Genomic DNA, 12,664 nt, shown 5'->3' with positions numbered 1-12,664 from the left:
TGAAACTTCACTTCTTAAATGTAAAAACCCATTCCCCAGCTCTGTACAACCAACATTGTTATATTAATATACTTTATAACATCTAAACCTCTAAATCTCTGCTTGTTTCTAAGCCCCTGTAGGCCACCTCTTATCTCAGTGCATTTTATTAGCTTTTCACAACTAGACAGTGCGAGTCTATGTGTGCCATATAGATCAGATTGTGCTCACTCCCATGGAGAAATTATAGGAATCAGCACTAATTGGCTAAACTGCAAGTTTGTAAATAGCACTGAGATATGGGGGCAGCCTGCAGAGGCTAAGCTATGAGGTAATCACAGAGGTAAAAAGTGTATTAATATAACAGTGCTAGTTATGAAAAACTGGGGAATGGGTAATAAAGGCATTATCTATCTTTTTAAACAATAACAATTTTCAAGTTGACTGTCCCTTTAAGCCTACCTCCATATGCTCTTGTAGAAGGGAGAGATGTTTTAATAAAGAATATCAACAGAAAGAAAAGTCTGATAACAGAAGTAAAATTGGATTTTTTTTTATTATACACTCTGTCAGAATCATGAAAGTTTAATTGTGACATCCTTACCCCTTTAATTATTTTAGGTATTACCCAACTAGTTTATACTTTAACTGTAAATATATATTTATTTTTAACAGTCTTTTCTAAATACAATTGTTTATATATTTATACATTTTATAAAAGCTTTTATTGTTTGTATATATATATATATATATATATATATATTTCCGCTGGAGGGAGACATTGTACATATTTAAGTGATCACTTGCATTAATTTCATCCTAAACCAAGCTCACAGGTGCAGGCAGGTGTACAGTATAGTGTTAACAAGTAATTACCCAATCATCTGTGATAGGGTCACTCAACAGCCTGACCGGGCCCCATGAATCACAATCTCTGATGAAGAGCTACTTGCTAGCACGAAATGCGTCAATTTGTTGTCAAATTGATTGTTTTAATATTAACCAACTCATTTAACGTTAAGGATTGCTTAACATGCCTGATTGTTTTTCTTTTCTTTTTTAATAGTGGTGGAAATCTGAAAAGATACAAGTGGTAAGCATTGAGAGGTCGAGTGCACACTGCTATAAGCACCTTTTTAATTTATGTTTATTTTAAGATAGGGTTAGCTTGTGGGAAGGGGAGATATATTTTGGGGAGGTAGCACTTGCAGTAAGCGAGTGAATCATGTAAGGGTTTACTGGTGGTGAGAGATTATACAGTTGCAACTCAGTGGGTCAATCTGAACTGTCCTTTGTGTGCCAGGGGAGTACTGTGTAAGGACACGGACAATGTTATGGTTAATAATGATGAGAGGATCAGAACAGCTCAGTTAAGGTTAATGGCAGTTAACAGCATGGTTAGGGTTAACTGTTGTTAGGAGGATCAGATTGTCATAGTAAGGTTAAACAAGGGATGTGGTATTTGAGACAACTTTATTATGGTTAAAATCAAGAGGAGGATTAGGACAATGTGGTTAATGTTAAAAGCTGCTGGCAGATCTGGACAGAGTAGTTTTGGTTAACAGTAATGAAGGTAACTGGGACTGTTTGGTTTGAAGTAATATACTGTAGAACTAGTGCCTATATAGGTAACAGTCTTATAGTGTGTGGTTCCAAACCTCTGTGGCGCATGGTCATAGGAAACGTGAAAGGAAACTTTTATTTAGCAATCTATAACAAGCGGTCACTAAATAATGACTGTGTTGAATCAGGTTGCTAACATCTCTGTGACAGTTCTGTTGTCCCTATATTTTTGCAGTGCTTCCATAATAACAGGTGGCACATGTCATAGCTTGTGTTTTATTCTTTATGTTTGTATATTTGATTTAGTAGTTTGGCCTAATTTCAGAGTTTTATGACATTTTTAAATAGATTTCATAAAATAAAATATAACATTTTATTTTATATTAAAGGGTCACTAACATATAAAAACGTTGAAACATATTAAACATTATACTGAGTATATTGTAGTCACTTTAAGCTTTTCACTTTAACAAACATACAAGCTTTTTATCATGTAATTATAGTATTGAAATAAACATTGAGTATTAAACAGTGAACGAGGTATCTCCAAATGGAATCTGCAGCACGCATAGGAAATGTCACATTAGAAAGTTTGGCGGAAAAATAAACCAAGTAGCAGCAGAAACCACATGAAAATTAAATGTATGACAGCAAATGATTCACGTGACTGAGCAGTTAACTTAGAGGGTTATACTTTATTTAGGAGGGACAGGAATAATAACAGTGGTAGGGGAATCTGAATGTATATAAAACCTGACCTTAAACCTACAATAAGGGAAGATATTTATGATGATAAAGGTGATGATGTAGAGACCCTGTGGGTTGAAATAAGGAGTAAGGGGAAAATTAAAAAAAAAAAATATTACTAGGAACATGCTACAAGCCCCCCAACATTAGTGACATGGAGGAAACTCCAATGCAAATAGGAAAGTCTGCTAATAATATCAACAGTGCTGTAATTTAATTATGGGAGATTTTAACTACCCTGACATAAACTGGGCCAATGAAACTAGTAATACAGCTAAGGGAGTTAGATTTTTAAATGTTCTCAGGGATAACTTCATATTACAATTAATAGAGGAGCCGACTAGGAATAAAGTTATATTGTATTTAGTGCTATCAAACAATACAGATAAAATATCAAACATTGACTCAATGAACATTTGGGTAACAGTGATCATAACATGGCCACATTTGAAATCACTTTACATAAGCAGTGTCTTAAGGGTTAAACTGAGACTTTTAATTTTAAGAAAGTAAAATTCAATGATTAAAGGATATTGTTAAATAACATAAATTGGGACAAAGTATCCTTTAACAAAAACACAGAGAATAAATGGATAACTTACATATAAACACATATCACATGGCTATACAAGTAAAATAAATCAATCCAAGCCAATGTGGCTAAATAAATATGTGTTAGTAAAAATTAGGAAAAAACGTAGGGTATTTAAACTATTCAAAGAAAATAGTACAGAATAAGCATTCCAAATATATAAGAAATGTAACAAAGCATGCAAAAAACAATCAAATTAGCCAAAATTGAAAATGAAAAGGTTAATTGCAAAGGATTCTAAGTCAAACCCTAAAAGATTTTTTAATTACATAAATGGCAAAAAATCTAAGAAATACAATATAGGTATATACACATACAAATGTGTGGAGGGTAGCATGATTAACAGTGACAGCGAGAAGGCTGAGGTACTAAACCAGTTCTTTTCTTCAGTACACGCAGGAGAGGAACTAATGGGAGATACTTTGAAACAAACTAGAACATTCCATGACATACTATTAACTGGTTTATCTCTAAAGGATATCAGGAAAAAGCTGGATAAATAAATAAAAAAAGTAAATGAAACTCCAGGCCCAGATGGAATACACTCAAGGGTTTTACAGAAATTTAGCTCTGTTATAGACAAACCTCTAATCTTAATTTTTCAAGACTCATTATCCTCAGGCATAGTAGCCCAGGACTGGCGTAAAGATAAAGCTGATGTGGTGCCACTTTTTAAAAAGGGAAGCAGGGCTGATCCAGGAAGCTATAGACCAGTAAGTATGATATGTTTAGTGGGGAAGATACTTGAAGGGATTATAAAGGATTACATTGATGAGCATATTCGTGTTAACAAGATTATGAGTTCAAATCAGCATGATTTTATGAGAAATAGATCATGTCAAACTAATCTAATTAGATTCTACGAGGAAGTAAGTAAAAATATAGATAAAGGGGAATCAGTTGATGTGATATACTTGGATTTTGCAAAGGCTTTGATACAGTGCCACATGAGAGATTAATGTACATAATTAAGGGACTGGGCATATTTTAAAATGTTAGCTCATGGATAAATAACTGGATAAAAGACAGGGAGCACTGAGTAGTAGTAAACGGATCATACTCAGATTGGACAAAGGTAATAAGTGGAGTCCCCCTGTTCTTTTTAATATTTTTATTAATGACTTGGAGCAAGGATTAAACAACAACATCTTTATTTTTGCAGATAATACAAAATTGTGTAAGGTCATTAGGTCAGGGCAGACTGAACTTGCTTTACAGGGGGATCTACAAAAATTAGAAGAATGGGCAGGTAAATGGAAAATGAGATTCAATACTGGAAAATGCAAGGTTCTACATTTTGTAAGTATAAATAAGCAGGGAATCTATTATTTAAATGGGACCAAATTCAGCAAAATAGAGGAGGAAAGGGATTTGGGAGTAGTAATAGATAACAAGCTAAAGATGGGTGCACAATGCAGGGCAGCGACTTATAAGATACTAGCATGTATTAAAAGAGGCATTGATGCAAGGGAGGAAAGCATTATTTTGTCACTATGTAAATCCCTGGTAAGACCACACCTAGAGTATGGAGTGCAGTTCTGGGGACCAATCTCAAAAAAAGACATTGCAGACTTAGAGAAAGTTCAGAGAAGGTCCACAAAACTAATAAGGGGAATGGAGAATTTAAGCTATGAGGAGAAGCTAGCCAAACTGGGTCTGTTTTCTCTAGAAAAGAGCTGCTGGTGCAACGCCGCCCCCTGCAGACTCGCGGCCAATAGGCCGCCAGCAGGGGGTGTCAATCAACCCGATCAAACTCGATCGGGTTGATTTCCGGCGATTCCTGTCCGCCTCATTAGAGCAGGCGGACAGGGTTATGGAGCAGCGGTCTTTAGACCGCTGCTTCATAACTGTTGTTTCTGGCGAGAAACACGGGCTCACAAGCTCCATTCGGAGCTTGATAAATGGGCCTCAATGTGTTTTATTTAACCCCTATACACACTATCTTGCCTTATAGATTTTAATAGAAAAGCTGTGCACGAAGACGACATTAACATGCTCTGAATAAGCACTTGCTGCTCTCATGTTTGGTTATCTCACAGCAGAGTTGTTCAAACCATTCTGAGTTCTGAACATTTTTTCGCAGCTGGGCTCTGCCTGGGAAATAAGCTTCATTCAGCCAGGCAGTCGTCTCATGCAGAGCTTAAGATCCCGAGCAGTTTAAATTGGAACAACATTGGGATGATACATTAACTTTAATGTAACAATTGTTGCTTTAGCAAAGAAAAAACAACATATGTTTGTATTATTTTAGTTGAATAAATACTCAGGTTAAAGGGACAGTAAAGTCAAAATATAACTTTCATGATTCAGATAGAGCATAACATTTTAAACTTTCAAATTTTGTCTGTTACCAAATTTGCTTTGTTCTCTTTGTATCTTTTATTGAAGAGAAAACCTAGGTAGGCTCAGGAGTGTGCACATGTCTATAGTACTCTATGGCAGCAGTGTTTTGCAACATTATTTGTAGCTTTGTTTTACAATGTTGCAAAACACTGCTAGCTTTAAAAGGATTATTAAAGAGACACTTAACCCAAATTATTTATTTCGTGATTTAGATAGAGCAAACAATTTTAAGCAACTTTCTAATTTACTCCTACTATCAAATTTTCTTCATTCTCTTAATATCTTTATTTGAAAAGCAAGAATGTACGATTAGATGTCGGCCCATTTTTGGTAAACAACCTGGGTTGTCCTTTCTGATTGGACAGCACCAATAAACAAGTGCTCTCCAGGGTTCTGAACCAACAATTGGCTGACTCCTTAGCTTAGATGCCTTCTTTTTCAAATAAAGATAGCAAGAGAACGAAGAAAAATTGATGATAATAGGAGTAAATTAGAAAGTTGCTTAAAATTGCATGCTCTATATGAATCACAAAAGAAAAAAAAATTGGGTTCAGTGTCACTTTAAAGTAAACATATTCATATAAATGAAAACATACAGATAAATAATTAAATACATTGTTGCGATTTCACTATATATAACTATTCATTTTGGGCCAGATTACAAGTGGAGCTCTATTTAATGCTCTTGATCCAGCGTTAACTGCGCTAGAAGTAAGCTTTGTGCACGTGTCTGGTTGTGCTCATATTATAAGTTGAAAGTAAACTGTTTTTGCTTGCACGCTAACCCGACGAGTGTAAAAAGACGAACTTAGAATATCGTATGCTCGATAACCTATTCCCCCATAGCAATCAATGGAGCAAAAAAAGTGGAAAATACCCTAAAACCCTAATCGCACGCAAACGCAATCGCATTTTCTCAAGTGCGCTACCCAGACATGAAAATATAAATATTTCACATTCCAATGTTCTTCACATAGCAGAATATGTTCTATTTATTCATAAATACATATTTCTTTATATATCTGATGGCATTTTTGCACAAATACATATTTATACCTATATATGATTATATATATAGGTATAGATATATACAGATATATAAATATAAATATATATATATATATATATATATATATATATATATTAGAATATCTATTTAAAAAAACTTAGAACATATTATGCTATGTGCAGAACATTGGAATGTGAAATATTTACAGTAAATAAACAGTATACCACTTTATTAAATATGAATATTGCATAAATATGATTTTACATGTTTTCATTTACTAAACTGCAAAGGACTCCAATAATATATATATATATGTATACACACACACACACACACACATATACATATGTACTTGTGTGTTTATATGTGTATATATGTCTGTAAATACATATACACATATAAATACATATGTACACATATAAATACATATACACATATAAATACATATGTACACATATAAATACATATACACATATAAATACATATACACATATAAATACATATGTACACACACACACACACACACACACACACACACACACACACACACACACATATATATAGTTAGACATGTATGTATCTCTAAGTCCCTTTGAAGCCTTTTTTCCTAACACCTGAGATCTCATATTTTTGAGACCTTGTAATTTTTTTGTGCAATATTTTTTACAAATAATTTTTATTAGATGGTGTTATTATGAGTGCAAATGTACTTTGTAATGTCATCAATAAATACACATGAAGGTGGCACTAAAAATTAAAAGCAAACCTTTATTTGAAGAGCAATGTTTGAGGGCTCCTGCCCCTTTCTCAAGCTGTACTTTGTAATGTGTTTTTCAGATGTTTTCCGACACTTTTTTGTTTCGCAAAAAAGTTAACCAGAGCTCTGAGGAGAAGGTAATCATTCTAGGATAAATCGCGATTACGCTCAAGCGATTGCGTTTACCTTTAACTTGTAATATGAGAGGAAACCCCAATGCATACAAACACCCCCAATAAACCCCTTTTTGCTTGTGCTTAACTGTTAAAGGGACACTGTACCCAATTTTTTTCTTTTGTAATTCAGAAAGATCATGCAATTTTAAGCAACTTTCTAATTTACTCCTATTATCAATTTTTCTTCGTTCTCTTGCTATCATTATTTGAAAAAGAAGGCATCTAAGCTTTTTTTTGGTTTCAGTACTCTGGAGAGCACTTTTTTATTGGTGGATGAATTTATCCACCAATCAGCAAGGACAACACAGGTTGTTCACCAAAAATGGGCAGGCATCTAAACTTACATTCTTCAAATAAAGATACCAAGAGAATGAAGAAAATTTGATAATAGGAGTAAATTAGAAAGTTGCTTAAAATGTCATGCTCAATGTGAATCACGAAAGAAACATTTTGGGTACAGTGTCCCTTTAATGTGCCACTTGTAATCTGGCCTTTTTTGGGAATTAAATGTCGAATTAAAGATCCCCTTGTACTTCTTCCATCACAAAAAAAATTAATCAAATTCTCTTGAAAACCATTTCAATCTATAATACATTTGTTCAAATACATCCACAGCCCTAATTAAAACTTTAACACAAGTTATCAAATAATATGTGGGGGCGGGGTATCTTATATCTTAAATAACTAATAATGCAAAAACATCCACCAAGAAGAGAGACCAAAGCTAAGATAGTTATAGGTACACACTTAGGGACCGATTTATTACAGCCTGAATGGGGCCCTATACCCCTGTTTCTGCGTGAGCCTTCAGGCTCGCCGGAAACAGGAGTTAAGAAGCAGCGGTCTTAAGACAGCAATCCGCCTGATCGCATACTATCGGGTTGATTGACACCCCCTGCTAGCGGTCGATTGGCCACGAATGTGCAGGGGGCGGCATTGCACAAGAAGTTCACAAGAACTGCTTGTGCAATGATAAATGCAGACAGCGTACGCTGTCTGCATTTATCGATGTCTGGTGGACATGATATGCTACATCGGATCATGTCCATCAGACACTTGATAAATCGACCCCTAAATATGATTATCAATATATCAACTATTTAAAATTACCCAACAACCCCAACACCTGGGAAAAACACTTGAAACGTAACTTTTATTATATATTGTTAAAAAGTAATAAAATATACTTAAAAGCCAAATAACTATATAGCCATTCGTGTCAATCAATATTCACTATAAATGTTACTTCATGCTCATTCCTTGTAAGGTGACTAATATGCAAGTTTGTTGATGTGACTTTTACTGGCGTCTCATCCATAGCCGTAAGCCCAGTATATTGCCCCACATGAGGGATTCACAAAACCACAGTCGTAATTGGGTAGGGAAAGTCTCCTGAATGGGATGAATACGCAGTAATATTTATAGTGAATATTGCTTGACCTATGAAGTGGTGACTCTCATCCTATTCATGCTATGTACCCTAGTACGTTTTATTACTTCTTTAATCTCATCACAATACACAGGTGACACAAGTGACAGGTGTCTCACCTTGCAGGTACATTTCCTCTCCTTCGGTAAACATTTGGTTGCATCTGCTGCATCGTGCACAACTCGGATGATAGTGTTTGTCCCCAGCCTGCAGATACAAAGACACAACATTAACAAAGTGTCGGACCTCCCTTACAAAGACATCTTTTACATCTGATGCCCTTGAGCATCTAACTGGATACACAGAAGCTTTTTCCCACAATAAGAAATATAGTCAAACTCTTTGAGACAACACAAACAGGACAATTAAAGGCAAAGTAAGGTCAAAATTAAATATTCATGATTCAGGCAATTTCATAAGAAAAAATGCTTTCCAGTTGACTTCTCTTGGTATCCTTTGTTAAAGGGTAACTGTAGACAGGCTGTGGAGCTTGCTCATGTCCGACCGGGAAAATTGACAGCTCCTGCCCGAGTGTGATTGGCCCTGCGCGGGAAGAGGGCGGCGTTGCACAAGAGCACAAAATAGCACTCTTGTGCAATGCTGAATTCTGGCAGTGGAATTTAGCCCGCCAGAGGCAAGCTGTGGTGGATAGGGGCACATATGTACGCCCCTGTCCGCCATAGCTTGATAAATCAACCCTATAGTGCTCAATACACAATCACATGCACAATTCTGAGCCTACCAGTATTTACTCTTCAACCAGGGATATCAGATATAAGTGTTTTATTCTAAATTGCATTCTCTATCAGAATGATAAACATTTAATTTTTACTTTATTGTCCCTTTAATGCTGAACAAGCATTGAAATTGTTTCCCTTCTTCTCTTTTATTTCCATGTTTTAATTTTTATTTTGTTAATTCCCATTAACATTTATCAAAATATTTTACAGCCATTTAAGGGGCGTTAGCCTCGGTCTACACTATTTTGTAACACAACCTATATGAACAAGGCTAAAACATGTCGCCTCTGTCTGCAGTGGATGAATTCTAATAATGAATTCAGCTAATTAAACTATGAATACTGAATTAAACGACAAACTTCTTCACATGGAACTGTGCGGAACCAGGTGAAGCTAGATGTGTCAGTCACATGGCAGAAATACCCATTACCATAATGAGTCACTTCATTGCCAATGGAGCGAGGTAGTGTGATCTTTAAGAAAATGAAGACTTAATAGATGATGATAATCCCCCTCCAAAAAAAAATACTCTCAGGGAATTAAGCTGTCAGAGGATAATTTTGTTATGGGAGACACTCCCTGCAATAGTCATTTCGCACAATAGAAGAGAGAGGATGTGCTTATGCTTTACATCTTACTAATGGTTGACATAATACAAGTAATTAGGTACCCATAACAGTGTATAACAGTGATATTACAGGTCATTAACAAGCTCTGAGACAATACATAACCCCTAAACCACCTGCCATGCGCCTTTAGTAAATTCACAGAGCTTCTCTGGCCCTGTATGACCGTACTGTGAGATATTTTATACTATACAATGCACAGGGGAACAACATTAGTCTTCCCATTTTCCACATCCCAGTGGCTCCCAACTTGCTGCTTATAGGGGAGTAAGTTACTAGGTTTTGTGCATGTGCAGCTGTCCCAATGCACTCTCATATCCAGCACTCTGTCCTGTTCCTGTTAGCATTTCTTTACACTCGATTGGCATGTACTGAATTCTACCTAACATTAAAGGGACAGCCTATTTCAACATTTTTTATTATTTAAAAAGATAGATAATCCCTTTATTACCCATTCCCAATTTTTGCAAAACCAACACTGTTATATTAATACACTTTTTACCTCTGTGATTACCTTGTATCTAAGCATCTTCTGCCCCCTTTATCTCAGTTCTTTTGACAGACTTGCATTTTAGCTAATCAGTGGTGTCTCATACATAACTCCATGGGAGTGAGCATAATGTTATCTATATGACATGTGAACTAGTGCTGTATAGCTGTAAAAAAAAATTGTCCAAATGCACTGAGATAAGAGGCGACCTTCAATGGCTTAGAAATTAGCATATGAGCCTACCTAGGTATAGCTTTTAACAAAGAAGCAAAAAAGCAAATTTGGTGATAAGTGAATTGGAAAGTTGTTTAAAATTACATGCCCTATCTGAATCATTAAAGTTTAATATTGACTAGACTGTCCCTTTAAAAACAAAGCATTTTAATATTCTTACAGCATGCAAATACAAAGAAATGAGGACTGGTGACTTTTTCTTGTCACCCCTATTATATTTTCACTAACTGCTAAACTAAAGTAAACATTTTCCAGATTTGATAACAATTCGAATCAGACAGATGTTCTATGATCTTGTTATTATCTAATGTTACATGTGTCTCTTTTCAATATCTTTCCTATAAAATCTTTAATAGTGAAGCTCTATAAAAAAAACAACTAACTATCAACTCCCATTTAAATCCCTGCTGCATGAAAACATTTACTAGTTGTCGCCAAGACAGGAGAGAGAGTAATTGCTATTTGGAGCTGAAATGCAAACTAACAATCTTGTACTATTGAGAGGGCACAGAAAAGGCCATCTGTGTGCTGGAAATAGGGAGACATGCAATTTTCACATCATTGTAATTCATACATTCTTTGTATCCCATTATTGAGCGTGTATGAAAAATAATAAACAACTTATGTTTACAGACAGGCAGTGGCACGGTTCTAGAGTGGTGTGGTGCTAGGAGTGTTAAGGACCCCAATCTAATTTATAGGACCCCCCATTCAACAAAGGGACATTCTAATGCAAAAAAGACATTCTCTCAATTGTTAGAGCATGTTATTTTTGCATTACTGACCCTGGGGTTAAACACATTGGTAAAGTCCCAGACAGGTGCCGCCATCATTGTAGTTCCTGAACAGGAACCCTTGGTTGATTGGCAGCTAAAATTAAAAAGAAAGAAAAAAAAAAAACATAAAACTGTGTTACTGTTAACTTAAAATGCCAATCAAGAAAAGCAGCAGTACTTTTTTCTTTTTAGTATCATTTTGAAAACAATATAATGAAATGCTGAGAGATCAGACAAACACATACATATATATATATATATATATATATATATATATATATATATATATATATATATATATATATATATTAACTGCCTGTGACTCTGGAGAGAGCACAGCTTCCTGAGAGTGCTAATAGCACCCAGGGCTGAGCATGTTGCAGGGTCATAGGTAGGGTGACCATATTGCCGCTTTAAAAAGGGACACATGTGAAAAATACATATGTCAGGGTTCTTGTACCTGACATATGTATTTTTCATATGTGTCCCTTTTTAAAGCGGCAATATGGTCACCCTAGTCATAGGATGTGTGTCCAGTCTGAGAGTGCAGTCCCCTTCCATGTTTTGTGATTGTTTAGGGTGATTACATAAGTCTGGGAGCCCTGACTTGTTCCCAGTTTGTTTGATTGAGAGCAGGCATTTGTATGGCTGTATTAGGAACCCAAGTTTTGGAAGATACCTTGACGTGGTACCTGGGCTTGTCCCATTTGGCCAGATGCGGTAACTAACTCTTCCAGTTTTGCTTTTAATCTTAGCTGAGAGCTTTTAAGCGAGTGCTGGACTTTCTCTGTGTTATATATATATATATATATATATATATATATATTTTTTTTTTTATTTTTTTTTCATTCTAGTATTTTAACAGTAAAGTATTGTTAGTAGCTAGTATATTATTATTCAGACTAAAATACAGTATATGCCAGTTCTGATATTTTACACAAAAGCTCCACTAAACTAGTAAGGGTGACTGAGACCACCTTTGTAATTATAGACAATAAAATAAATTGCACTCAGTGGTGCTTGTCAGTTGATTTCAAAGACATAAACCATAACTTATGTTTTACTAATTATATTTTTTCTCAGGTGGTGCCAGTATGCGTGAGCGTGCCTTTAGCAATTCAATTACAGCTTCGATAGGTCTCAACAATGTCATTGTATTAATATATGTTCTGCATAAACCAAGACCACCTATAGTTTATATTC

At 35.2% G+C, this 12,664-nt stretch overlaps 1 protein-coding gene across 1 annotated transcript in view; it reads right to left on the bottom strand.

Annotated features, from left to right (window-relative positions):
• ABLIM1 (actin binding LIM protein 1) overlaps positions 1-12,664 on the bottom strand; it is a 383,296-nt gene that overhangs the window by 110,361 nt on the left and 260,271 nt on the right. Inside the window, exon 7 of the mRNA XM_053692692.1 lies at positions 8,715-8,802. Within this exon, the coding sequence (XP_053548667.1) occupies positions 8,715-8,802 (88 nt within the window). The remainder of the gene's footprint in view (positions 1-8,714; positions 8,803-12,664) is intronic.

The sequence above is a fragment of the Bombina bombina genome, chromosome 9 (genome assembly GCF_027579735.1).
Source record: "Bombina bombina isolate aBomBom1 chromosome 9, aBomBom1.pri, whole genome shotgun sequence".
NCBI classification, from domain to species: Eukaryota; Metazoa; Chordata; class Amphibia; order Anura; family Bombinatoridae; genus Bombina; species Bombina bombina.
The sequence above is the reverse complement of the archived record's forward strand: the minus strand, read 5'-3'. Positions and strand labels throughout refer to the sequence as shown.